Source organism: Puma concolor, chromosome D4 (assembly GCF_028749965.1).
Source record: "Puma concolor isolate L17-30 chromosome D4, mPumCon1.1.hap2, whole genome shotgun sequence".
In the NCBI taxonomy this organism is placed as follows: Eukaryota; Metazoa; Chordata; class Mammalia; order Carnivora; family Felidae; genus Puma; species Puma concolor.
The window spans coordinates 50732559-50758880 of record NC_141679.1 but is presented as its reverse complement, the minus strand read 5'-3'; the positions used below and the strand labels follow the sequence as shown (position 1 = coordinate 50758880).

Here is a 26322-nt window from a genome sequence, read left to right as displayed (position 1 = left end):
GGGGCCCTGTGGCAGCAGGAGGGAGTCAGATCCGCTGCCGGAGGTTTGGCTCCGCAGAAGCGCAGAGTTGGGTGTTTGCGCGGAGCGAGCAAGTTCCCTGGCAGGAACTGGTTCTCTTTGGGATTTTGGCTGGGGGATGGGCGGGGGAGATGGCGCTGGCGAGCGCCTGTGTTCCCCACCAAACTGAGCTCTGTCGTCCGGGGGCTCAGCAGCTCTCCTTCCCTTTGTCCTCCAGCCTTCCCGCTTTCTGAGCAGAGCTGTTAACTTACGACCTCCCAGACGCTAAGTCGCGCTTGCTGTCGGAACACAGTCTGTCAGGCCCCTCTGCTTTTTGCAAGCTAGACCCGGGGGCTCTGCTTGGCCGGCGAGCCGCCCCTCCGCCCCGGCTCCCTCCAGCCAGTCCGTGGAGCGCGCACCGCCTCGCCGCCCTTCCTACCCTCTTCCGTGGGCCTCTCGTCTGCGCTTGGCTCAGGCGACTCCGTTCTGCTAATCCTCTGGTGGTTTTCTGGGTTATTTAGGCAGGTGTAGGTGGAATTTAAGTGATCAGCAGGACGCGCGGTGAGCCCAGCGTCCTCCTACGCCGCCATCTTCCCTGACCCTTCGTGTATTTTTTTTTTAATGTTTACTTTTTTTTATTTGAGAGAGCACCAGCAGGTGAGGGGGGAAGTGGCAAATGGAGAGGAAGAGAGAGAATCCCAAGCAGGAGCCCACCAACACAGGTCTCGGTCCCACAATCCTGGGATCATGTCCTGAGTCAGACATTCAACTGACTGAGCCACCCAGGCGCCCCAGCCTTTACTGTTAAATTTGACAAGTCTGAAGCCATTCTGTTTCTTGAGCTATTATTTTTTTTCTCTCTGGAAGGCAGTCTGTATTTAGGCACCCCTAAAAAGTTTTAAAAAACACACAACAAAATAAAGTGGACAAGTTAAAAAAAAAGCTACTGCCAAATACCTTTCTTTGAAGATTTTTCATATGATTCATCTTGCAACTGATTCTGAAGATTTTCAATAGTGTTCCTTTTCCTAATTCCTACCTTTCTTGGTCCCCATTTCTAGAGGTACATAGTGCTACTAATATTCTTCAGCTTTTTAGGGATTCATTGGTAGATTGGTCCTATACTTTCCCTGATGCCTACTTAGAACTCAGTTTTCTCAGGGTGTCTGGGTGGCTGAGTTGGTTACATGTCCAACTCTTGGTTTCAGTTTAGGTCATGATCTCAGGGTTGGTGAGTTCAAGCCCTGCATCAGGCTCAGTGCGGACAGCAAGGAACCTCCTTGGGATTCTCTCTCCCTCTCTCTCTGCCCCTCCCCTGCTATTGCACTCTTTCTCTCAAAATAAATAAATAAACATTAAAAAAAAACCCTCAATTTTCTCAGGTATTCTATATCCTTTATTATTTTTCAATCAGCTTTGAGTATTCAAAGTTGTGTTCCTGTTTCTTTTTCTTCTTATTCTCCCTGGCCTTGTGGGTTTATGCCTTTCTTTGAAATGTGTATGGATGTGTGTTTATCTTGAAGTCTTATCTCTTCGTGTGCACTTGTCCTGTCTCCTTCTACTACATTGCAAACTTTTTAATTTAGCTTGAATCGGGGATATAATTCTCTCAGGAGTTAACTTACTGCCTTCCACATAGTACATTGCAATGTGTTGTTTGACTTGTTATATAAGGCAGTGATGCTGAGTGATGTGTGTAAGAAATTGATAATCTTTCTAAACACAAGGCAGTTATTAGTATGCTGTGTCCCTAGAGCATTCATTTATATATCCCTGTATTCCATTAGTTTGCATATTGAGAATGATTGGTACTCTAGCGATTTAGATATATATACTCTACTAATGGGTATTAAGTTAGTGTTTCATAGTATGAAAATATCCTCACTGTGTTTGAGACTTATTGATAGTGTACTTCATTATCTTAATTGTATGAATGTTTCACTTCAGCAGGGATTTCTGAGGGTAACAGTCACAGATGAATAGAAATGAAGACGGAGCGTGAGAAAAAGCCACTTGCGATACTTGTTTCCCTCCCTTTCCTTCCTTATTCTTTCTGTTAATTAATATACTCTTATCAATGAAGCGCTAATTAAACTTTTTCTAATCTGATGTGAATCTCAATAGTAGCTAATAAAATTAGATATTTAATATTTAAGTTAAAATAATAGATTCTTGGGGCACCTGGCTGGGTCACTCAGGAGAGCATGCGACTCTTGATCTCAGGGTTGCGAGTTTGTGTGTAGAAATTACTTAAAAACCAAACAAAACAAAACCAATAGATTGTTAAGGTAGCAGACACTCTAACGTTCAACCCGTATACTAAAAGAAAATGAGTACTTTGATACTCATGTCCTATGGTAAGTCAGGGGACAATTGTGTATCTTATTCATTACAATGTCTTTCCAGTCCTAACAGGGGCTTTACAGAAATGCACTGTATGAGTGGCCACTCCAATTTTGTATCTTGTGTATGCATCATACCTTCAAGTGATATGTACCCTCATGGACTAATTGCCACTGGAGGAAATGACCACAATATTTGTATTTTCTCACTGGAAAGTCCAGCACCACTTTATATACTAAAAGGTCACAAAAATACTGGTGAGTATAATGCTTTGATTTTTTTCTATTTGAAGAAGTTTCATCCTTTTGAAAATAAAATTCATATATCTGCATTCCATACTATTAATTATGTTTGTTTTACCTATGGCTATGACTTGATAGTGAAAACCTTTTAGGATCATCATTGTTCTGTAAATTCTATTCCAGAGTTATTGTTATCATCAGTAAAGGTTGACATGCTTATATATGTAAATAATACAGTGTTCTGTTATAAAAGGAAGAAGCTGTATAATTTTAATACACCTTGTGGTTTTCGTTTTCAACTATTTTGTGCAAGGAATTAATTTACTCAGGAAGACTAAGAGTATTTTTTCATCTTATGGTTGTTATATCTGTATTTATGCAGTAAATTGAAGACCCAGAACAAATGTGTTTAGGACCTTGGTATCATAACCGAAGAGTATTTAATACTTGTTAATATTGTTTTCTATGGTTTACGTATATTTCTGATTATCTGATATTCCTGGATTTGTGCGTGGTTTAATAGCTCTTTATTATAAAATGATATGCTTAATCAATGCAGTGTGTATACCTATTTTTTTATGTATCTGGATCTGTAAGCAAGTAGTATGCCCCATAAACACTTGAAAATTCCTTTGAAAAATTTTGTAAAATGAATTGTGTGTATATATGTGAAATCTTTAATCCTGAGTGATACAGACTTTTTTTTAACTTCATTGAGGAAGTCTTGAAATGTATACAATGGTAGAGATACAGTATTTTGTAATGAGTTATGGATAAATATATATATTTAAAGGAATGACGATCTTTTCCACCGGTGTATTTACATAGCTTTATCAACACATGGCCTATCTTCTTTCATCTCCCCAGTCTTTTACAATGTTATTTTAAAGGAAATTTCCAATATACTGTTTCATTTGTAAATACTTTAATATGTAACTCTAAAACAGGGTTTGGCAAACTTTTCTGTAAAGGGCCAGATAGTAAATATTTTAGGCTTTGCAGGCCATCTGGTCACTTTTACAACTATTCAAGTCTGCCGATGTAAAGAAAAGTAGCCATTGACAATAAAATGAATGAGCCTATCTGTATTTCAATAAACAGCTATTTATGGACACTGAAATTTGAATGTCAAAATTTTCACATATCAGGAAATATCTTTTAATTTTTCCCCCCAATTACTTAAAAATGTAAAAACAATTCTTAGTTTGTGCAGTATACAAAAACAGGTGGCCCACAGGCCATAGTTTGCTGATCCCTCTAAAAGATATATTTTTTTTAATCATCATTACACCTAAAACAAAACAAAACCTAATTGCTTATTATCAAATATCTGATGAAGGTTCAAATTATACCCAATTGTTTCTTAAATGTTTTTTTACAGTTTGCTTGAACTGTGACCCAGCTAAGGTCCGTATGTCTTTTAATCTATGGGTTTCTTTCCCCCTTTCCCCCCCACCTCCCTATTTGAAACCAGCTTATTTAACCTGTAGGATTTCCTACTGCCTGAACTTTGCTGATTAAACCCTCATTGTTTCCCTTAACATGTTCCTCAATCCCCTATATGTCTTAGGAGGTATTAGTCAGATCTAGAAACTTAATCAGATTCAGGCTCAAGTTCTTGGCAAGTACCTGTTATAGGTAGTATTGTGTACTTTCTGTTGTAGCACATTAAGAAGCACTTAATAACTCTTTGTGATGTAAATTAGTGGGTTCAAATGTTGATCACTTATTCATTATAAAATTACTAGCTGTCTTGTATGTAATGGTTTTTAGCATGTAGTGATGAGCACACACAGATCCAGTATTTCATTAAGATTTGAAAAATCATTATACTCTAACTCTACCTTTTTTTTTTTTTTTTTTTGCCTTTAATAGCTAGCATTTTTTTACTATATAATTTTCTGACATTGCTTTTTTTTTCCCCCTGTCAATTCGTTGGTTACGTGTGAGACTTTTGTACAGGGAAGATAGGATAAATGCTTGCCATGTCTCCTCTCCTACCTCTTTTACCAAGTTTCAGAATGAGTTAGCTTCCTGTTTCTTTTTCATTCTCAAATTGTCCCATATTTGGCCATATTGGAAACCTCTTTAAATTGGCCCCTGTGGCCTTTTGATAAGACCTTTAGCAGTTTCCTTTGCTTTTGGTACTATAGAATGTTACAGGTTCACTTTATGTATACCTTGCTCTAGACCTGGAATCAGCTATTTCTCCAAGAAGCCCCGTGTTTTTTGCTTTTGTTTTTTTAGTGGGAAATAATAACTGGAAACCTGAGTTTTGGTTGTAATGGTGCTCAACAGGATTTTTTAACTTAATGTTGCTTTATAATTCTATAAAACATAAATAGTTTCAAAGGAAAAACAACTCACCAAAATATATTCAAAGAAGTCTAGATTCATTCCATATTGGCTTCTTGCACCGTCCCTTTCCTTATATTTATTAACTTTGTTCTTTTTAAAAATAATAGAGCAGATATGGATGTAGATTTATATTGCCCCTTTCTTAGGTAAAAGGTAACATACTGTATGCAATTTTCTGCCCTTCCTATTTTTGCTTGATAACATTACCACTTTGGAGATCTCTTTATTATACTATATAGAAGCCTTCTCCATCCGTGTTTACGATGGCGTTATAATTCATTGTTTAGCTAGCTGTACTATGACTATTCTAGCTTATTTAGCGAGTCCCCTATTGATGGACATCTGAGTTTTCAATCTTTTGCTAGTACAGATAGTACCATAATAAATGGCTCCATGCCTCTGTCATTTTGTTAGTTTGGAAATGTCATTTAGGCATAATACTCATTTCTGGATCAAAAGGTAAATGGATATGTAATTTTGTTAGGTATTTCTGAGTCGCTTGATTAAGTGTTGTAACTTGTTTTTGCATTTCAAGCAGCAACATGAGTCCCTGTTTCCCTTACCAATGGTGTATGTTGTCAGATTTTTAGATTGTTGCCAAAATAATAAATGAAAAATGATGTTTTAGTATAGGGGAAATTTGCATCTCTGTTATTACAGAGGGGGACATCTTCATAGAAGGAAGGGATTTTTACCCTTTTTTTCCTGTGAACAATAAAATTGCCCATTTAATATTGGGTTACTGGCCATTTTTGAAGCCCTTGATTAGAGTTATTAACCCTTTCATACAAATTACAAATTTTTTCCCATTTTGTTAACTTTTTTTACTTTGCACATTTTTTTTTTGTAATGCAAAAGTCAATTTTTATATAATCTTATTTGTCTTGATCTTTTAAGGTATCATATGATCTCATAGAAATCTATGTAAAAATACTGCTTCAATTTTGGAGGGTATTTTTTCTGCCTGATTCATTTCTACTTTGTTATAAGGTAATCTTTTGTTATTTTGTTAGTTTCCTTGGTGGTTTAGAGGCCAAATGTCATGTGCTTTTTTTTTTTTTCCTGGCATACCATACATACCATGTTAGTGAGTATAGCTGAAAAAATTAATGATTGACATTCTTATGTCATTTTTGTTCAGCTTTCTAGACCGTTTTATTTTCTAAATAGTAAAGTAGTACTATTCTTTAGTTGATATTATACATATAACACTTCCCCATTTCATTATAACTTGCGATTCTAGGTAATTTTATGTTGCATTACTTGGTATCGTGGGCTTTTTTCACCTACCTATTCAAAGCTAAATGCTTCCTTATGCTTATTGAAAGAGATTTATTTTTTTTATTCATTATTTCTGCCTGATCTTGAAAGAAATTTAAAAAAAAAGAAATTTTCTGTGCTTTCTGAAACGTTTCTCTTGAATTATATGTTACACTGATCTCTGAGAGAATATGAAGAGCTTTCCCAATTACAACTATCAAGGAGAAACATTTAAAAAAAGAAAATTGTAATTGGTAGCTAAATCTCCTTATGAGAGAACCTCCTGTACCCAAAGATTTAAAAACTGGAACTTATTTTCTAAATCCAGCTTGATTCGCTCTTATCCATTAGGAAATATGGTGTAAGTTTTTGGAGGTAAGTTGTTATTATCTGGAAAATGAGGTTATCCAAAAGAAAAAATTTTTCACAAATTAACCATATCCTGAAAACTTAGGGTTTTCTGTTTTTGGACTTATACATGAATAATTTATTAATTAATATAAGCATCAAATGTTGAATTTACTGCCTTTTTGAGCATTTGAGTTTAAAGAACAATTGATGATACATAACCTTTTTTTTTTTTTTTTAATGTTTATTTATTTTTGAGAGGGAGGGAGACAGAGTGCAGGTGGGAGAGGGGCAGAGAGAGAGGGAGACACAGAATCTGAAGCAGGCTCCAGGCTCTGAGCTGTCAGCACAGAGCCCGTCGTGGGGCTCAAACTCACCAACCGTAGATCATGATCTGAGCGGAAGTTGGACACTTAACTGACTGAGCCACCCAGGCGCCCCATGATACATAAGCTTTAAGTTGATTTTTAAAAATTTATAATAATTTGAAAAGCAACTTTTCATATGAATGGAAAAAATTCAGTTTGACTTCTGTATTCAAATACAGTAATTGTATTTTTATTTGTATAGTAATCTCTTTCAATCTTTGTCCCTATGACTAAGAATGGGTAATAGATCCACAGAAGATATTTTCTATTCTAATTGCCAAGACTATTTCCTGACTATCTAGTTTTTTTTTTTCATTTTAAAGATTAAAACCCTTTCATTTCTCTGAACTTTAGTTTCCTCATCTGTTAAATAGGAATAACAATAGCGTTTAGTTCCTGGAGTTCTTGCGGAGTGTAATGCACTTTTTACAGTGTCTGGCACATGGTAAGGACCCTGTATCTCCTAGTTGTTATTGCTAAAGGTTTCTGCTTCTTTGCAGAAGCCCAACACCAGCACCTGTTCACAGCTTTATATTTTACATACTAATTTTCTCTTCCTTTTGCCCTACTTTATTTTCCACTTATTTTTAATTTTTACCTTATTATTATGTATATACTTATGAAAATCACAATTTTTTCTGGAACAGAGTAGGTAACAAAATTTGGGGAATGTTTGTTTGAATATAGTCAATGCATATGTAGTTTTTAAATTATATTCTTATCTAGGAAAAAAATTTTTCCTAAAGTTAATGGCCCCTTTTTTTCCATTTCCATAATTTTCTGAGTAACTGTAGCTGATATTTTACAAGTGTTGCAGGAAGTCTCCTAAATGCCTATTACATTTTTTAAATATTCTAACATAATGAGTGAGAACAGGTTACGGTATAGTAACAAACACTTCCCTGATCTCAGTGGCATGACACAAAAGTCCTTCTCACTCACCGTACATATTCATCATGGATTAGTGAGGGGAATCTGCTCATCAGAGTCTCCCAGGGACCCAGGCTGATGGGGGCTTTCTCTCTACCTGTGCTGCAGTGGTTGGTTGCAGCAGTGACAGGGCAATGTGATTAATAATGCACTGACTGTTAAAAGCATATACCTGAAAGTGTCAGCCACCATTCAGACTCTTGACTAATGCATGGATCATTTGGCTGTGCCTAATGTCATGCACTAAAAGGGCGAGCCACCAACCACAGTCTACCTCTGGTTATCAGTTATTCAGCTTGCTCTCCCTTGTGCAGGCAGAACATACCCACTTCTCTCTCCATGTCAGACAAGCCAAAGTTACACTTGGAACCACAAGCCCAAAGTTAAGAATCCCTGGGTGACAGGTGGTATTTTATTTTATTTTATTTTTATTTTTATTTTTTTTCAAACGTTTATTTATTTTTGGGACAGAGAGAGACAGAGCATGAACGGGGGAGGGGCAGAGAGAGAGGGAGACACAGAATCGGAAACAGGCCCCAGGCTCTGAGCCATCAGCCCAGAGCCTGACGCGGGGCTCGAACTCACGGACCGCGAGATCGTGACCTGGCTGAAGTCGGACGCTTAACCGACTGCGCCACCCAGGCGCCCCCAGGTGGTATTTTAAACATCAGGGAGGTGATGCTCAGGTGTTCCGACATCAAGTCCCAATATAGTTCTTAAAGTCAGAGGTGTGTGGGCTACAAACATACGTTCCCTGTCATCCATTCACCCAGTATACAGTTGTGGAGCTGTAGGGTAATCAGAGCAAACACCGCCATTCAGGAGAAGGAACAGTGCAAGACAATGGTTCCTAATATGTAGTCATTCTGACATCTAGACGGGTGTCTGTTTTCAAGGACCTGCCTGCTCGGAGAGTGGAGAGATTTTTGTGATCTGTTCCCGTTGGTCTCTAAAAGGGGTTTCCCCAGTACAATATTCTTCGTAGCTCCACTTTGGCCCTCTGGCATACTCTTTCCTTTCTGTTACTCTCCTTGGTCACCTTGATATATACCCTCCTTGGAGACTAAGCAATATTCTCAGCTCTCCTTCTGCCTATGGGAGTTGGGTGCACAGGGTCATTTTTGTCTTGAAAGGTCATAGACTTTATATTTTTAGTTCTTGGCAATGCAACTCTCTTGGTAGTCTTATTACTTATTTGATTCCAGTCAGACCTCTGTGTCAGTAGCCATACCCTCAACTGTAGACTGGATTTGCTGTATTTCTCCCCCTCTCTCCTTTCCTCTTTTCCTACCTGCGTTTTTAGATTTTACTACTGAAGCTTTGAGCCTATCCGACCTCAGTGGGAAAGCTGCATGCTCAGATTCTTTTCCCTGAGCCATTTGCCCAGTTGAAGGCATTTATTTTCATGGTTAACAACCTAATTTGCTTTGCTCTGAATATACTTAAAATCCATTTAGACAGGGAGTTTGGGTGGCTCACTTGGTTGAGTGCCTGACTTCGGCTCAGGTTATGATCTCGCATTTGTGGGTTTGAACCCTGCGTTGGGCCCTGTACTGACAGCTCAGAGCCTGGAGCCTGCTTCCGAGTCTATATCTCCCTCTCTCTGCCCCTCCCCTGCTCATGCTCTTGTCTCTCTCTGTCTCTCAAAAAATAAAATAAAGATGTTAAAAAAAAATAAAGAAATTTTGGCACTGTGCATGCTAGCCACGTTTTTTATTTGTCCCTGTTGCATGACTGAGTTTCAGTTGTCCTTTGCAGCTAAAACACCTTCTCAGGTTCATATTTTATCATTTGGGGTTGGGAAGCAATTGGCTTCAGTTTCTGAACTCCATTCCTTCTTGACAACCAGCCACTTCTTTATCTCATTGCATTCTTTTATTTATTTATGTATTTATTTATTTATTTAGAGAGCATGTGTGTGTATGTGTGCGTGCGTGTATGCATGCACACACATGAGCAAGAGAAAGGGAGAAAGAGGATCCCAAGCAGGCTCCACATTTTCAGCACAGAAACTGATGCGGGGCTCAATCCCACAAACTGTAAGATCATGATCTGAGCCGAGTTCAAGAGTCGGACGCTGACTGAGCCACCCAGGTGCCCCTCATTCTGTTCTTTTCGTACTTAGTCAGATGTAGCTGATAGTAACTGACAGCTTATCATTGCAGTACCATTTTCCATCCTCTTTCTTTAGAGCTACAAGTTTATTATGTCTTTGATTTTTGCCGGCTGCAGTTTTACAAAATGTTCCACTGCATAAGGATTACCAAACTTCCATTCTCTGTTACAGTGTCCTCCCCACCAGCTGCCCATTAAGCTAATGCCATTTTTAGATTTTTGTTTTAGCAGTGTCTCATTTGTGCTACCGATTTTTGAATCAGGTAGGCTAGTTGACATTGTGGTAACAGACAACTCCAGAATTTCAGGAGTTTGGCACAATAAAAGTTTGCTTTGCTTCTTACAGATCTAGTGCAGTAGAGCAGGGGGCTCTGCTCCTCATAATCACTCAGGGATCTGGGATGACAGAGGTTTCATCTCATGTGCTTTCAGAGACAGTGGAGCAGTGGGAGGGAACATGGCTTAACTATGCACCTGTCCTTAAAGCTTCTTCTGTTAAATAACATTTCCCTCATTTTTCAATGCCAGAACAAGTCATGTGGCTTGCCTAAAGCCAAAAGAACTGGGGAAGTTCAATATTACCATTTGTTGAGAAGATAAAGAGCAGAAAATATTTGATGAATATCACTAATGGCTACCATGCACACCACAATATTTACCTGTTCCATGTTTTTCCTGGAAACTTTCCTCTTCAAGTCTACTGTTGGATTAATGCTCTGGGCTGATGTTAACACTGGATTCCCCTTTGGCAATAGATTTCCTAGAGAGAATTCCCATATTTTTGTCATTCTTTTTTTTTTAATGTTCATTTATTTTTGAGACACACAAAGACACAGCATGAGCGGGGAAGGGAGACACAGAATCGGAAGCAGGCTCCAGGCTCTGAGCTGTCACCACAAAGTCCAACGCAGGGCTCAAACTCGTCAACCACGAGATCATGACCGGAGTGGAAGTCAGATGCTCAACAGACTGAGCTACCCCTGTGCCCCTATTTTTGTCCTTCTTAACTTACTTTTTCATTTTGGTGTATTAAGCTTCTTAAGAAAGCTGTTACAGGGACTAAATGTATTTTATATTTGTATATTAGAAAATGTCTTTATCCTTACATTTGATTGTTAATTTGGGTGGATATAAAATCCTGTATTAAAACCATTTAATCTCTGAATTTTGAAGGCATTTCTCTATTGCCTTTTAGTGTATTGTGTTAACTGAAAAGTTTGATGCTGTTCTCATTTCCCATCTTCTCTGTGGGACACGTGCCTGGTCCTTGTAAGCTTTTAGGATCTTCTCTATTTCTGATGTTAGAAAATATTTCACAGTGCATCTCTGTCTCTGCTTTTGAAAGTGACTTTCATTTGGCTCTTTTGTGGGTTCATTCAATCCAGACATTCATGTTCTTCACTTTTGGGAATGTTTCTTGTACTATTCTTTGTCTTATCTGTCCTACCCCCCCCCATTTTTTTTCTTTCTGGAATCCCTATTTGTTGGATATTGAACATTGTGAAATTATTTTGTAACTTTTTAAACTTTTTTATTTTTTGAGTCTGTCTCTTTGGTCTAATTCTCAGGAGAGACTTTTTTTTTCTAGTGCTATTTGATTTTGGTTTGATTCTTCTACTTTTAGTTTTTATTTTTCTTGTTCTCTCAATAGGTCTTCTTATGTAATATCTTACCTATTTGCAAATATTATGTGACTATTAAAGTTTTATGGGGTTTTTGTTTGTTTGTTTGTTTGTTTGTTTTTTGGCTTCCTGAAATTAGGTTTGTTTCTTCTGGCCTGCCTAACCCTTTGCCTTTTATTTTTGTGTTGCTTTGTTTGGATTTTTCTCTTTCCCTTTGGAGACTTTTATAAAATGGTTGTTGATATTAAACTGGCTGCTCATATTTAAGAATAAGGTATAAAGAAGTTGAAAATTTTTTAGCTAATGTACATGAAGCTTGGTGATTGGTGGGCTTCATTAGAAGGTGATCTGGAGGTGGTCTGACCTTTTAGGTGGGAAACCCTCTCACATTTCCTTATCTGAAGTTCTTTAGCATTATTAAGACTTCTAGAGCAGAATTTTCCTCCCTCTTGCCTGGGCAGTGGGGAATATATGCCTGTCTGCTGGTATTGTGGGAGAAAGGAACGACATAACTACCACATTTCAGGATGTAGATTTTCCATTTATTTCCCTTGTGTTTCACAGGGCTTCTCATTCCAGACTTTTATTTTACCTAACTGCCTGAATCTGTAAACTGTGCTTCAGTTCCTCCAGAGAATAAACCTCCCATTGCCTGCAGCTGGTGAGGATGTACTTTCCTGACACTGGAGGCTGCTAGGAGAGATCTAGCATTTCAAGTTCTCTGCCTAGCTCCATTCTCCATCGAACCTAGTGGCTGGACATTGAGTCTCATAAGAGTTCCTTGGGGGAGTTGCTCAATTCTTGTCTCTCTCTGTGGGTGTTTAACTTATAACCTCCTTCATTTTGCTATGTCAGTGACAGTGTTTTCTGTCTTCTTTGTCCTTGTAGGTTAATACCATTATAGCTTTACTGTGAACAATCTGCCATTTTTAATCAGAACTGTATCTTTTTGAGGGTGCCTGGCTGGCTCAGTCTGTTAAGCATTCAACTCTTGATATCAAGCTCAGATCATGATCTCATTGTTTGAGAGTTGTAGCCCCACAACAGGCTCTGGGCTGGTGGTACAGAGCCTGCTTGGGATTCTGTCTCTCCTTCTCTCTGCCCTTCCCCTGCTTGTGTGTATACATGCGTTCTCTCTCTCTCTCTCTCTCTCAAAATAAATAAATAAACTTTAAAAAAAAGGAACTCTGTCTTTTTTGTTTCTGTGTTTTTAAATAATTCTTCACATGTTTAATTTTTAGCTTGCATGATTTTACATTAAGATAATAAGATATTTAATTACCTATTCTGTTATTGTTGAACATTTAGCTGAACTCTACTGGGTTTTTTCTTCTTTTTTTTTGTCATTTTAACTAAATATCTATATAAACAGCATTTCAAAATCACTTGCATTATCTTTCTATTTAGTTTTTTATAACCAGAAGGCATTGTGCAATCCATTTGATCCTGCTCCCTCACTTTACAGATAAGGAATGTGAGTTATCCCATGGTCAGACAATTCCTAAGTGGCACAGCTAGGCCTTACACCCAGGCAATCTGGCTTAGCATCCGTGCTCTTGACCATTGCACTCTACATCTCCATGGAATTAACCCTTAACTGGCCAAGTTACTGTTAGTTCACAAAGTGTTTTTAAAATTGCAATGCTTTAATAACTAGCAAGGTCGAACATTTTTCTATATGACGATGTGTTAACTAATGCCTTATTTCCCTTTAGTTTGTAGTCTTTCATCTGGAAAATTTGGGACATTACTTAGTGGCTCATGGGATACCACTGCTAAAGTGTGGCTGAATGACAAGTGCATGATGACCTTACAGGTACAGTAGTAGTTCTGTGTGAATGTTCTAGATAATAATTAAATATGATCATTCTGTGGCAACTTAATTTAATTCCCATTTAACTCACAGGGTCATACAGCCGCAGTATGGGCGGTAAAGATCTTACCTGAACAGGGCTTAATGTTAACTGGATCAGCAGACAAGACTATTAAGCTGTGGAAAGCTGGAAGATGCGAGAGGACTTTTTCAGGTAAGATCGGAGTAGACAACTTTTATAATAAATCTCTTCATATTCACTCAGATGGTGTTTTCTCAAAAGTTTAGAAGCTTGAAAATGGTATTCAAAAACCATCAGTGTATACTATAGAACATTGGGGTAAATGTAACTTTCTGACAATATTTAAAATCTTTTTAAAAGATATAATGAAACTTCTCATAAAACATCCAGATGTGGACTAATACATGGCCGCTTGAACTTATAACATGGTTTGCAATTGTTTTTGGCTGTCATTTTAACAAGTTTAGCCTGAAACTTCCAAGCATAAGCCTGGTGACTTGATGGTGGCTCAGTATTGTTAACTTTATATATGGAGGAAAGCATCATGAGTATTTTATGAATACTGAAGTACATTATTTAGTAATAACAAATTTAAACATATGTTGTGGTTTTAGGGGGGTAGTCTTTTTGAACCTTACCTATTAAATAGCTCCTACACTGAGGCATGTGCTAATACTACTATTGATGATTTATTTGTGGTGCACTTAAATTTTTTTTAAGTTGTGTTCATTTAAGTAATATCTACATCTAGCATAGGACTTCAACTCTGACCCACAATCCAGAGTCACATGCTGTTTGTCTGACTGAGCCAGCCAGGCACCCCTTTGGTATAAATTTTTACGTTGTTTTTCTTCTCTTTTATTTTCTCTTTTGAAGTTGATCACTACTCCGGATAATACTGCAAAAGTCCCTTATGAAGATAAAACTATTTGTAGATGGACAAGTTATAACTAAGCATCCCTATGTTACATACAATATATGTTATCAAGTTGTCATTAATCCTTGATAGCTAATCTAAATCAGCAAATACTGAGCATGGGAAATTTTTTAAGTTTTTGTTTATTTGAGAGAGAGCAGGTACATGTGCACTTGAGGGAGGGAAGAAAGAGAGAGAGAAAGAGAGAGAGAATCCCAAGCAGGCTCCACGCTGTCAGCTCAGAGCCCAATGCGGAGCTCAGTCACACAAACCATAGATCGTGACCTGAGCCAAAATCAAGAGGAGGTTGCTTAGGCAACTGAGCCACTCAGGCACCCCAAGCATGGGAAATTCTTTGATTCCTGATCTCCTTTATTAGAGAATATTCTGTCCTTGAAAAAAAATGTAGTATCTTCTGTACTGCCTCAAGTAATATTGAAAGAAATTGAATTTTATGAAGGTTTAAAAAACATTTTACATCCTTTGATTAATGGAATATAGATGTTTTTCCAAGTACATAATTAAGAATATAATATAAGAAGTTTATTCCATAAAATCTTTCCTTTAAAAAACAAATCATTGAGGGGCGCCTGGGTGGCTCAATCGGTTGAGTATCTGACTTCAGCTCAGGTCATGATCTCGCAGTCTGTGAGTTCAAGCCCCGCATCGGGCTCTATGCTGACAGCTCGGAGCCTGGAGCCTGCTTCAGATTCTGTGTCTCCCTCTCTCTCTGCCCCTCCCCCGCTCATGCTCTGTCTCTCTCTCTCTGTCAAAAATAAATAAAACATTAAAAAAAATTTAAAAAAAATCATTGAGACTCCTGTGTGGCTCAGTCAGTTGAGTATCCAACTCTTGATTTCAGCTCACAACCTGAATAAATAAAAATGAAAAATCAATCATTAATATTTACTGTATAATTTCAATGCCTGTGTTTGTATATATTATGAACTGTTTCTATTAACAAAGCAGGGATGTTTGGTTTTATATTTGTTTTTTGGTTAAATCAGAGGGGAGAAGTTAGGATTTGTTGAATCAAAACAACCAGGATTATGAGGCAGGAAACATGAATCTTGTAGCTTTTCCATTAGTTGTGTGGTCCCAGATAAATTAATCTCTCTCAGCATATTCTAAAGTTTACTTTTTATGATGGTTTTTATTTCAAATTCTTAAATAACTGATCTTTTATAATTTAACTTCTCTTCATTTTTTTTTTTTTTGTTGTTGTTGTTTTGGGATTTTATTTTTAAAGATTTTTTTTTTTTAAGATTTTATTTTTTATTTTTTAAAATTTACATCCAAATTAGTTAGTGTATAGTGCAACAATGATTTCAGGAGTAGATTCCTTAGTGCCCCTTACCCATTTAGCCCATCCCCCCTCCCACAACCCCTCCAGTAACCCTCCGTTTGTTCTCCATATTTATGAGTCTCTTCTGTTTTGTCCCCCTCCCTGTTTTTATATTCTTTTTGTTTCCCTTTCCTTATGTTCATCTGTTTTGTCTCTTAAAGTCCTCATATGAGTGAAGTTATATGATTTGTGTCTTTGACTAATTTCACTTAGCATAATACCCTCCAGTTCCATCCATGTAGTTGCAAATGGCAAGATTTCATTCTTTTTGATTACCAAGTAATACTCCATTTTATATATATATATATATATATATATATATATATATATATATATATATACACACACACCACATCTTCTTTATCCATTCATCCATCGATGGACATTTGGGCTCTTTCCATACTTTGGCTATTGTGGATAGTGCTGCTATAAACATGGGGTGCATGTGTCCCTTCAAACAGCGCACCTGTATCCCATGGATAAATCCCTAGTAGTGCAATTGCTGGGTCGTAGGATAGTTCTATTTTTAGTTTTTTGAGGAACCTCCATACTGTTTTCCAGAGTGGCTGCACCAGCTTGCATTCCCATTAACTTCTCTTAATTTTTTTAGTACTTTATAAATACTAGTCACAGTTTTATGTGGTAAGAAATTTAGAGGCCATAACTTTTTGTCATATTTGAATATTTTATATGCTATGATGCTTACCAATTATTGTTACTGAGGATGAAAAATTGAAAATAAATTGCCAGGTAAAAATGAAGAAGTGTTGGGATTAGAATCTTATTTCTGGAGAGTTGTAGAAAATAATTTGGTGAAGATAGTGTAAAATAACTTCCAAAGACCGGTAATAAAAAATATTGCCAAATCTGAAATACAAAGTTTGGTTACCAGGCTTTTCTACAGAAAAAAAATGAATTGCTCTGCCTTGCAAATCAGTTATTACTATTCACTGATATGTTTTATTTATTTGTTTATTTAGGGAGGACACAAGTGAGCCAGGGACAGAGGGAGAGAGAGAGAGAGAGAAGTGGGGCTCATGTTTTACCTGAAGCGGGGCTTATGCTCACCTGAAGCGGGGCTCAAGCTCATCTGAAGGGGGTCTTGAGCTCACCCAATTTGGGACTCAAACTGTGAGATCGTGACCTGAGCTGAAGTCAGATGCTTAACAACTGAGCCACCCAGGCACCCTGATGTGTTTTATAATGTTAGTTAAATACATAGATCCATCAGTCAAATCATCCATCTTATTGGTTCATATTATTTTTCTTTTCATATAGGGCATGAAGACTGTGTACGAGGTTTAGCAATTTTGAGTGAAACAGAATTTCTTTCCTGTGCAAATGATGCTAGTATTAGAAGGTGGCAAATCACTGGCGAGTGTCTTGAAGTATATTATGGACATACCAACTATATTTATAGCATATCTGTTTTTCCAAATTGTAAAGGTAAGATTAGCATATATCATGTATTTAAAATTCTGTATTGAACCTTGTTCCATCCCATTCTTGAGGTGGGGGTAGGAGGGCTCATTACCGAAATCAGTTTACTAACTGTACTTGAATAATTTAGTAGCTATGTTTCATAAGGATCTTCTTGTAAAGGAAGAAATTGTGTTATCATCTTTATATCTTTCACACTTGATGGTTAATGTCAAATAGTTTTGGGTATTTGAGGAAACACTTTGTATAATTTATTGGTGCAAAGTGCATAATATGTAAGGTGTGAAATGTAGAAAATATGATTTTTGAAGTTTTTGTGGTATAAGTAACAAATAAATAAAATGTAAAACTATAATTTTAAAATATTTTGGGTTTAAAAAAGTCATTATGCCTCCCTAGAAAGGTGATATTTATAAATGTACTTAATTTTATTTGTTCAAACTAGTTTTTCCTATATTCATTGATTTTAGATTTTGTGACAACGGCAGAAGACAGATCTCTGAGAATCTGGAAACGTGGGGAATGTGCCCAGACAATCCGACTTCCAGCTCAGTCTATATGGTGCTGCTGTGTTCTAGCCAATGGTGACATTGTGGTTGGTGCGAGGTATTTATATTCTAGTCAGTCAATAAATATCATGTGTCTAGGCCTTTGGTAGGTGTTAAGAGTGCACTGAGATAAGCCATAAGGAACTTTAGGTGAATTGGGAGACATTTCAGTACATTTCTGTACTGAAAAAACAGCATTAGGCATAAGAGCTTTTATACATTAATGGTACATGATACAGTACAAAAGTATTGCTCTGCCAGTTGTGCAGTCAGAATGTCGAATGCAAAAGAAACTGGAGAAGGTAGAGATTAGTGTGGGAAACCTTTATGAAGAAGAGGAAATTTGAATTGAATGTTGAAAAATAATGAGAAAGAAGGGAAATGAGAATTTCTGTCAAAAAAAAAAAAAAAAAACAACAGTGTAAGTAAAGGTGTGGCAGGACCAGGAAAGTGATTTGTGGGGCAGATGAAGGAAAGTGGTGGAAGACTCATGCTAGGGAATAGTGGGGGATACTGGTAAGGTGGTAAAGGCAGTAGGGTGGAGCATAACCGTGGACAGCCTTGAATGCCAGGTATCTTTTAGAGTCTGTGCTTGGAGTAAAGGGTTGTAGCTACTGAAGTGACATGAATAGAGCATAACCTGTGAATTATTAACTATGTAGGTTGGATTTAACTAGTGGTGATGGCAGGAAAGCAACTTGGAAAGCAGTTCCGGTAGTAGGGGTGTGATGTTATGAAATACTGTCCCCACGGTGCCAATGGACAAGAGGCCAAAATATTAGATATTGCAAAGGAAAGATTGTCAAAAGGAGGATAAAAGAAAACTGTAAAGCTTCAAGCTTTTGGTGATTGCATTAATATAATGGGGAAAGTGGGAGAATTGGTTAGGTGCAGAAGATGACAACCTCAGTTTTAGATTTCTGAGGTCCGAGTGGTGATGAACCACCCTCGAGCCGGTGGATCTGGCATGGAAGGCAGAAAAGAAAGAAAGGAAAACCTCTAAGGGGTGGTGAGTCTAATAAAGCGGAGGTAGTTTACATTTTGGCTGGGTCAAGGGTTGATTTGTTGATTTAATTATTTTCCCCCTAAGCATATTTAAAGTTAAAGAAAATAAACAATTTGAAAGGGTAAAGTTCCTGTCAGTCAAAGGTTACATAAGAAACAAAGTTCTCTGTAGAACGGGGCAGGATTAGTGCATTTGAAGGTGGCCAACTTGCCTCCTACCCGAGAATTTAGAAATGGTGGAAGTGAAGTCATGTGCCAAGACTAGAGGTTGGGATTGCCATCTAGTCTAAGGTGAGGCTTTTTTTTCATGAGTGGGATTACATTGCTGGTTAAGGGCATAGGAAACACAGACTGTGTTTCCCAAATGAACAGATACTGAGCATCTGCTATTTTCTAAGCTTTATGTTGGTTATTTGAGCCCTTTGTAAATAAAATAACCCACTACCCTTCTTTATACTCTTGTATCTATGTAATATTGACTTAAATTGTATGTTATAGCTCCAGATTTTTATGATGGTAAATATCTAACTTGGAATTCAAAATTGTGTTAGATACATATTTCTCTGTCTTTTCTCAGTGACTTTTCCCTTAAATAATCTTTTTCTACCCTATAGATGGCTTTAGAAAGCAGCATAGGATAGTGTGTGAAGTCAGCAGAGTGCTCTCTCTACTCAGCCATAAATACATAGTAATGTTTCTCATATTCACAAATACAGATTATTTTTGCTTTGGATCATTCAGGTGGGATAATGTTAATACAATATGGTAGTGACTTCAGATCACTTTGTTTTTCCTTATAGTGATGGTATTATTAGAGTGTTTACGGAATCAGAGGATCGGACAGCAAGTGCTGAGGAAATCAAGGCTTTTGAAAAAGAACTCTCTCAGGCAACCATTGATTCTAAAACCGGTGATTTAGGGGACATTAATGCTGAGCAGCTTCCTGGGAGGGAACATCTGAATGAACCTGGTAAATATTTCAGTGTATATAGTAGTAAAAAATACTACCCTGTTTGCCTTTGGTAATAATTAGAATGATAAGAAAAACAAGTTTGTTTTGCTAGTCATTAAGTGTTATTCTCATTGCCAGATAGGGATTTTTTAGAACTTTTACACTTAACCACTATGAGAAACCATATTCTTGCTTCTTTCTGTTTCACATTTTGAGCTTAACTCCTTAAAGAAGAATCTTCATTTTTGTTTTAAATCCATCTCCTGATACCTAGCTCGTATATAATGGGTACACAAAAGTCACTTCTTTAATACCTTTTGGTTGATTGGGTTCCCTGAGACACACTGTATAGACTAAAAATAAAAATGAGTTCAAAGAAAGCAGTGTCTCCTTAATGAGTTGGGGATCATTTGAGTTTAAACCAGAGGACAGTAGTTATTTCAAATGAAATCTTGTGTTTGATATATCCCTGATCCATTATATCATTGGTTCTTAGAACCTGGTACATGGACCCCTGGGAATATTGAGATTCCTTCAGGATGTCCTTAAGGTCCAACTAATTTAATAATACTAAGCTGTTATTTGACTTTTCCACTATGTTAACATGGTCTGTGTTAACTTATGGTCCAAAAGCAATGCTGGGTAAAACAAACAAACAAACAAACAAACAAACAAACACAGGCTTCTTAGTACACAAATCAAGGCAGTGACACCAGACTGTTCTGGTAGTTATTGTGCTCTTCACTGGCATGCAGTTGTAGTTAAAAAAAAATGAAAACCATTTGCCCATAAAAATGTGCTTGAGGAAGCATTAACAATTAATTTACTACCTCTCGAGGCTTTATTACATGTCTGTTTTAATATTCTGGTTGACAAAATGTCAACACATAAAGTACTCCCGAGTACCATGGTGTCTCTGGGATAAGTACAAACATTCATTTGCATTGCGGGCTGAACTTTTCATGGAGTGCCATATTTATTCATAGAAGTAACTATGGTTATTTAAGCTTGGGTTTAGCTTAAAAAGCAAGACTTTTTTTGAAAATTAGCAAAATGACCATGTCACTTTAAGGAAAACAGCTGACAGTATTTATTGCTAAAGATAAAATTCAAAACTCTCAAATGAATATTGAAATTTTGGAAAATTTGTATTTATTACCAGGAGCTTGTAAGATAGACCAGTGCATTTTAGTATTTAATAGAGCCTGAAAAATGCACTGATGGTTGCAGATTCTAAATTGTAACCTTTAAAGACCTACTACTTTGTAGAATATTCACATTTTTCTGAAAAAGCTGTTAAACTAGTCTTTTCTTTTTCAACTATGTTATCTGTGTAAGGTTGGATTTTCTTTATATACTTCAAATAGAACAACAGATTACAACAGATTGAATGCAGAGGCAGGTATGATAATCCAGCTGTCTTCTATTAAGAGAGACAATAAAGATTTATAAATACAAAACAATGTCAGTCTTCTCAGTAAGTTTCTAAAGCTATTCTTATTTTTCATATTATTTATTCAATATGTAATAGATCTATTATTGTTTTCCATTAAGTGAATTTTTTTTACTCTTTATTTTTAATTTCAAATCCAATAAGTCAATTCATATAACCTACATAAAAATAGTCATGAGTAACTTTCATGACTATTATAAGGAGATCTTAAAATCAGAAGTTTGAGAACTAATGTATCGTATTGTCATGTTTTTAATATTCTTACAATTCTTTGCAAAAATGTAGTCTTTTTGTCACTGTATACACACACACACACACACACACATTCAGTAAGTATTTCCTAAGTGCCCAATGTGTGCCAGGCATTGTTCTAAGCTTTGGGGAATACAGCAAATATAAAAGGTTACAAATATCTCTGTTCTTACAAATTTATACTCTATAGGAGACAAATTAAAAAGTAAATAAGTAAATATATAAGTATGTCAGATAGTGATAAGTACTGTGGGAAACAAAGCAGGAGTTGGGTGTTTTGTAATTTTAAATACAGTGTTCAGGAAATATATAATATTTGGTATTGCATTAGTTGCTATTATAGATAAACTAAAATCTCACTGACTTAATACAAGAGTTTATTTGTTGCACATTCAAAGTTCACTTGATGACACAGTATATTAGCTATGTTTGGGGAATTTTTATCTGTTTCTGGGGTTTGTTTGTTTTATTTTAGAGAGTGTGCACATGAGCGGAGGAGAGGAGCAGAGGGGAAAGAGAGAATCTTAACTAGCCTCCACACTCTGTGGGAACCCAATGCAGGACTTGATCCCATGACCCTGGGATCGTGACCTGAGCCGAAATCAAGTTGGTTGTTCAACCAACTGAGCCACCCAGACACCCCATCTTGAGCATGTTTGTAGAGCAGTTTTTCTCCTTGTGGTCATTTGGGGATGGAAACCACCATCACCATGTAGCTTCCAAGGGCTTCTTGGGTAGAGACATTCAGCCATCAGACAGGATAAAAGGGGAGGTTAGAGGAAGATCGACTAGGCCTAGAACTGGCACATAGCATACCCATTCAGATTGCACAGACCATTTCTCAGTAAGTGGCATCTAGACACTGCACCTGGCTGTAGCCACAGCTACATCTCTACCCTATGGAGTAGGATTGTGAATCTCTGGAGGACAGCTGCCTATTTCTGCCACTGAAGGCTTTGCTGAGAATGTGACATTCAAGTAAGTTCTTAAGGAGGCAAGAGAGTAAATCTTGCCAACATCTGTGTGAAGAGTGTCATGGGCAGAATTAACAGCCAGTGTAAAGACTCCAGGGCTAAAGTCCGGAGATGGGTTGAGGGGAGAAGTGCAAAGTGAAGACAGAGGGGATGATAGATTTGGCCTTGTACACTACTCCAAGGACTTAGGCCTTGATCAAGAGAGATGGGAAGTCATTGAAAGGTCTCGAACAGAGGAGTGTCAGGGACAGTTTAACCTTTGAAAGAATTTTTATGGTTACTGGATTGAATATAGACTGTAGGGAGCCCCAGGGCAGGAGTAGAAGGCCATTAAATCAGTCCAGCCGAGAAACGTTGAGTGGCTTGTAGCATTGGGTAGCAATGGAGATAGAATAGATAGTTTTTTTGACCTTTTTTGAAGATGGAACTGATAGAGGGGCACCTGGTTGGCTCAGTCAGTTAAGCATCCAACATCAGCTCAGGCAATCATCAGGTAACCACAGTTAGTGGGTTCGAGCCCTGTGTCGGGCTCTGTGCTGACAGAGAGCTCAGAGCCTGGAGACTGCTTCAGATTCTGTGTCCCGCTCTCTCTTCCCCTCCCCTGCTTGTGCTCTGTCTTTCTGTCTTTCAAAAATAAATGAATGTTAAAAAATAAAAAAAAAAAAAAAAAAAAGACAGAACTATAGAATTTGCTAAGGGTTTGGCCATGGGATTCAGAGAAAGACGAATCAGACTCTTCTATACTTTTTGGCCTGAGCAGCTGGAAAAATGGAGAGTCGTTTATTAAAATGAAAGTGTTGTCAGAAAATAGTAATAAAACTTATTTTTAGTGGGCCAGCTACTTTCTAATGGAAATACACCTTTTTTTCTTTCCTTTATTTAATAAAGGTTACTTTTGTCTTTTGAGACACTTTCCAGTAGAGTAACTTTTTTTTTTTTTTTTTTTAGTGTTTGTTTATGTTTTGAGAGAGTGCACACATGAGTGGGGGAGGGGCAGAGAGAAAGGAAGAGAGAATTCCATGCAGGCTCTGTGCTGTCAGTGCAGAGCCTGACATGGGGCTCAAACTCATGAACCATGAGATCTTGATCTGAGGAGCAAAACCAAATCCCAGATGTTTAACTGATGGAGACTTTTAATAAAATTTCCAGTTAAACCAAATACATAAAGTTAAGATTTTTTAATCTGTGTCTTTCATTTTTACTCTGCTTTTCTACTTTTGATTCTTAACATTTTTATTTTAAGGTACTAGAGAAGGACAGACTCGTCTAATCAAAGATGGGGAGAAAGTCGAAGCCTATCAGTGGAGTGTTAGCGAAGGGAGGTGGATAAAAATTGGTGATGTTGTTGGCTCATCTGGTGCTAATCAGCAAACATCTGGAAAAGTTTTATATGAAGGAAAAGTATGTCAATTTCTACTTTCTAATTACCATTATCTTAAAGCATTAGACAAAGGTTTTCTTTTCCCTTTTCCCCATGCTAATACAATTTTCTTTGGTGTTTTGCCATTTAAAAATACATTTCTCTGGGGAGGCTTCTCTCTTTTCCCTGCCTTGAAATTGACTTTTAAAAAATCTTTTTCCGTATTTGATACATTAGACACTATTTGTCTTTTGGTACTTACTGTGAGTAAACTGTTCCCAACCCTTTTAGATTAGGAGCTTCTGTGCCACCTTCCAGCCAATGCTTTCTGCCTCGTTATATTTAACTTGGCAGGACATGAGGGCCCCTGTGTGGCAGTGCTTATAACACCAGCATGTTTTGCTGAGTGGGGCATGGTAACAGCTAATACTTCTGGCCTTGAGATCAACCAGTTGGAAACCTTCCTTTGGCCTTAGAATTTATGTGTAGTTGTAATACATTCCCCTCCTCCATCCCCAGTGAAATACTGACCTTGCAGCATATGCAGATGGTTGCTATCAATCATCACATGCCAAGTGGAAGATTGTAACATTGCACTTTGGAGAAAGTTTAAGGATTATAATTTTATTATAAAATGTTTATATAAATATATTTGTTATAAATAAATATATTTATTATAACTTTATAAAATAAAGGACACATAAGATCTGTGATATATATGCCATTAATATGAACAGATAAGTTAGTAATCATTTATCTCCTTTTTGTATTCCTGTTGAAGGAGTTTGATTATGTTTTCTCAATTGATGTCAATGAAGGTGGACCATCGTATAAATTGCCATATAACGTCAGTGATGATCCTTGGTTAACTGCATACAACTTCTTACAGAAGAATGATTTGAATCCCATGTTTTTGGATCAAGTGGCTAAATTTATTATTGATAACACGAAAGGTCAAACCTTAGGACTTGGGAACACCAGTTTTTCAGATCCTTTTACAGGTAAGTTTACGGTTTATATTAAGTCTTCTGTACTTAATTCATTGGTTAATTTTTTTTAAGTGTATTTAAACATCTGTTATCATAAGCTGTTTAAATTAAAACGAAGATCCGAGATCTATAGCAGGTTTTTACTTTAAATCATATTTTAAACCTCAAATTATATAGTAATTCTGTGTTTATAGAAACAATTCTATATTGCTCACTTTCAAAAATATAGCCACACTGTAACTAAATAAAATTACGAAACTTCAGTCATTTGAAATGAAAATAAACCTGGAAGTTCCCTTATATAGTGACTCTTTAAAAATACCTGTTTTGGTGAACCTTAGTAAATAGAATTTTTTTTTTCCACACAAGGCTAAATTGGTTAGTTGGGCATAAATCTAGGACTGAACTATGGGTAGTTTTTTGTTTTGTGGGTTTTTTTTTAATGTTTGTTTATTTATTTATTTATGTTTGTTTATTTTTATTTTTGAGAGAGAAAGACAGAGCATGAGCAGGGGAGAGGCAGAGAGAGAGAAGGAGACACAGAATCCAAAGTAGCCTCCAGGCTCTGAGCTGTCAGCACAGCCTGACATGGGGATTGAACCCATGGACCACAAGATCATGATCTGAGCTGAAGTTGGATGCTTAACCAACTGAGCCACCCAGGCACCCCTATTTATTTATTTTTGAAAGAGAGAGTAAGCAAGGTGGGGACAGAGAAAGAGAGAGAGACAGAATCCCAAACAGGCTCCATGGTGTCAGCACAGAGCCTGACGTGGGGCTCGAACTCACAAACCACGAGATCGTGATCTGAGCTGAAACTAAAGTCAGTCACCTAACCGACTGACCCACCTAGGCGCCGCTGAACTGTGGGTAGTTTTAGTTTACATGTGATTTGTATTCCACATGTTGATTTTTAAGTTGGTCGTTCATAACATAGTATACAGTATCTAAAATGTTATAAATGATATTAGGTTCTCAGACCAGTCCATAAATGATAATCCTAGTAGTATTAGTCTGAGTCCTGATTCATAGGAAATGAATTATAATACTAATTGTACTCACCTTAGTTTTGGGTCCCAGGAACTGAGACCATGGTACAGGAGACAATAAAATGCTTCCTTTTTTCTTAGGTACAAGGGCCAGCTCTAAATAAAATTCTGAAATTAGCACTTTATTGTTAATGTTTTCCTGTTGTCATTTTTCATGTGCTAGTGCTCTTGTTTTATAAAGATTCCATATCCCTTCCTGCACTAAGACCTTATGTAGATCTTTTTTTCTTCTTCTTTCACATACTTCATGCTCCTAAACTATCTCCTCTCCTTCTTGTTCTTTTGCCCACTCACCTAATAAAGCGAATGTCAACCTGCATGTTGACTTAAACAGAATTATCACACTGACTTGCTACTGAATCTAAATAATGTAACCCCTCCCAGTAGTTGCACTTGACAGGAAAAAAAAACCTGTGTTTATTGTCTGGGTATTCTGTTGGTGGAATTTCAGACTGTAGTACAAAAGACTGAACACATAATTATAGTCCTGTGTAAGCTGTTTTGTGGAGCAGAAGGCAGAAATTAGAGCAGCTGGCTCCATTTGGAAATCTTAATAACTGTGGCTTTTTTTGCTCTTCTGAAACTATAAGCATCTTTTTATATATATATCTTTCACATATA

General features: G+C 37.0%; 1 protein-coding gene across 3 annotated transcripts in view; it reads left to right on the top strand.

Moving 5' to 3' along the window:
* Window positions 1–26322, top strand: part of PLAA (phospholipase A2 activating protein) — a 48178-nt gene that overhangs the window by 9613 nt on the left and 12243 nt on the right. For 2 of the 3 annotated variants that reach the window (XM_025928203.2, XM_025928136.2), the window contains exons 2-9: window positions 2404–2597; window positions 13299–13399; window positions 13490–13610; window positions 16958–17125; window positions 17590–17725; window positions 19473–19642; window positions 23547–23704; window positions 24445–24664. In XM_025928203.2, the coding sequence (XP_025783988.1) occupies window positions 2404–2597; window positions 13299–13399; window positions 13490–13610; window positions 16958–17125; window positions 17590–17725; window positions 19473–19642; window positions 23547–23704; window positions 24445–24664 (1268 nt within the window). Of the gene's footprint in view, window positions 1–2403; window positions 2598–5837; window positions 5931–13298; window positions 13400–13489; window positions 13611–16957; window positions 17126–17589; window positions 17726–19472; window positions 19643–23546; window positions 23705–24444; window positions 24665–26322 lie in introns of those variants that run through there. The other variant, XM_086685420.1, reaches the window with a different exon arrangement.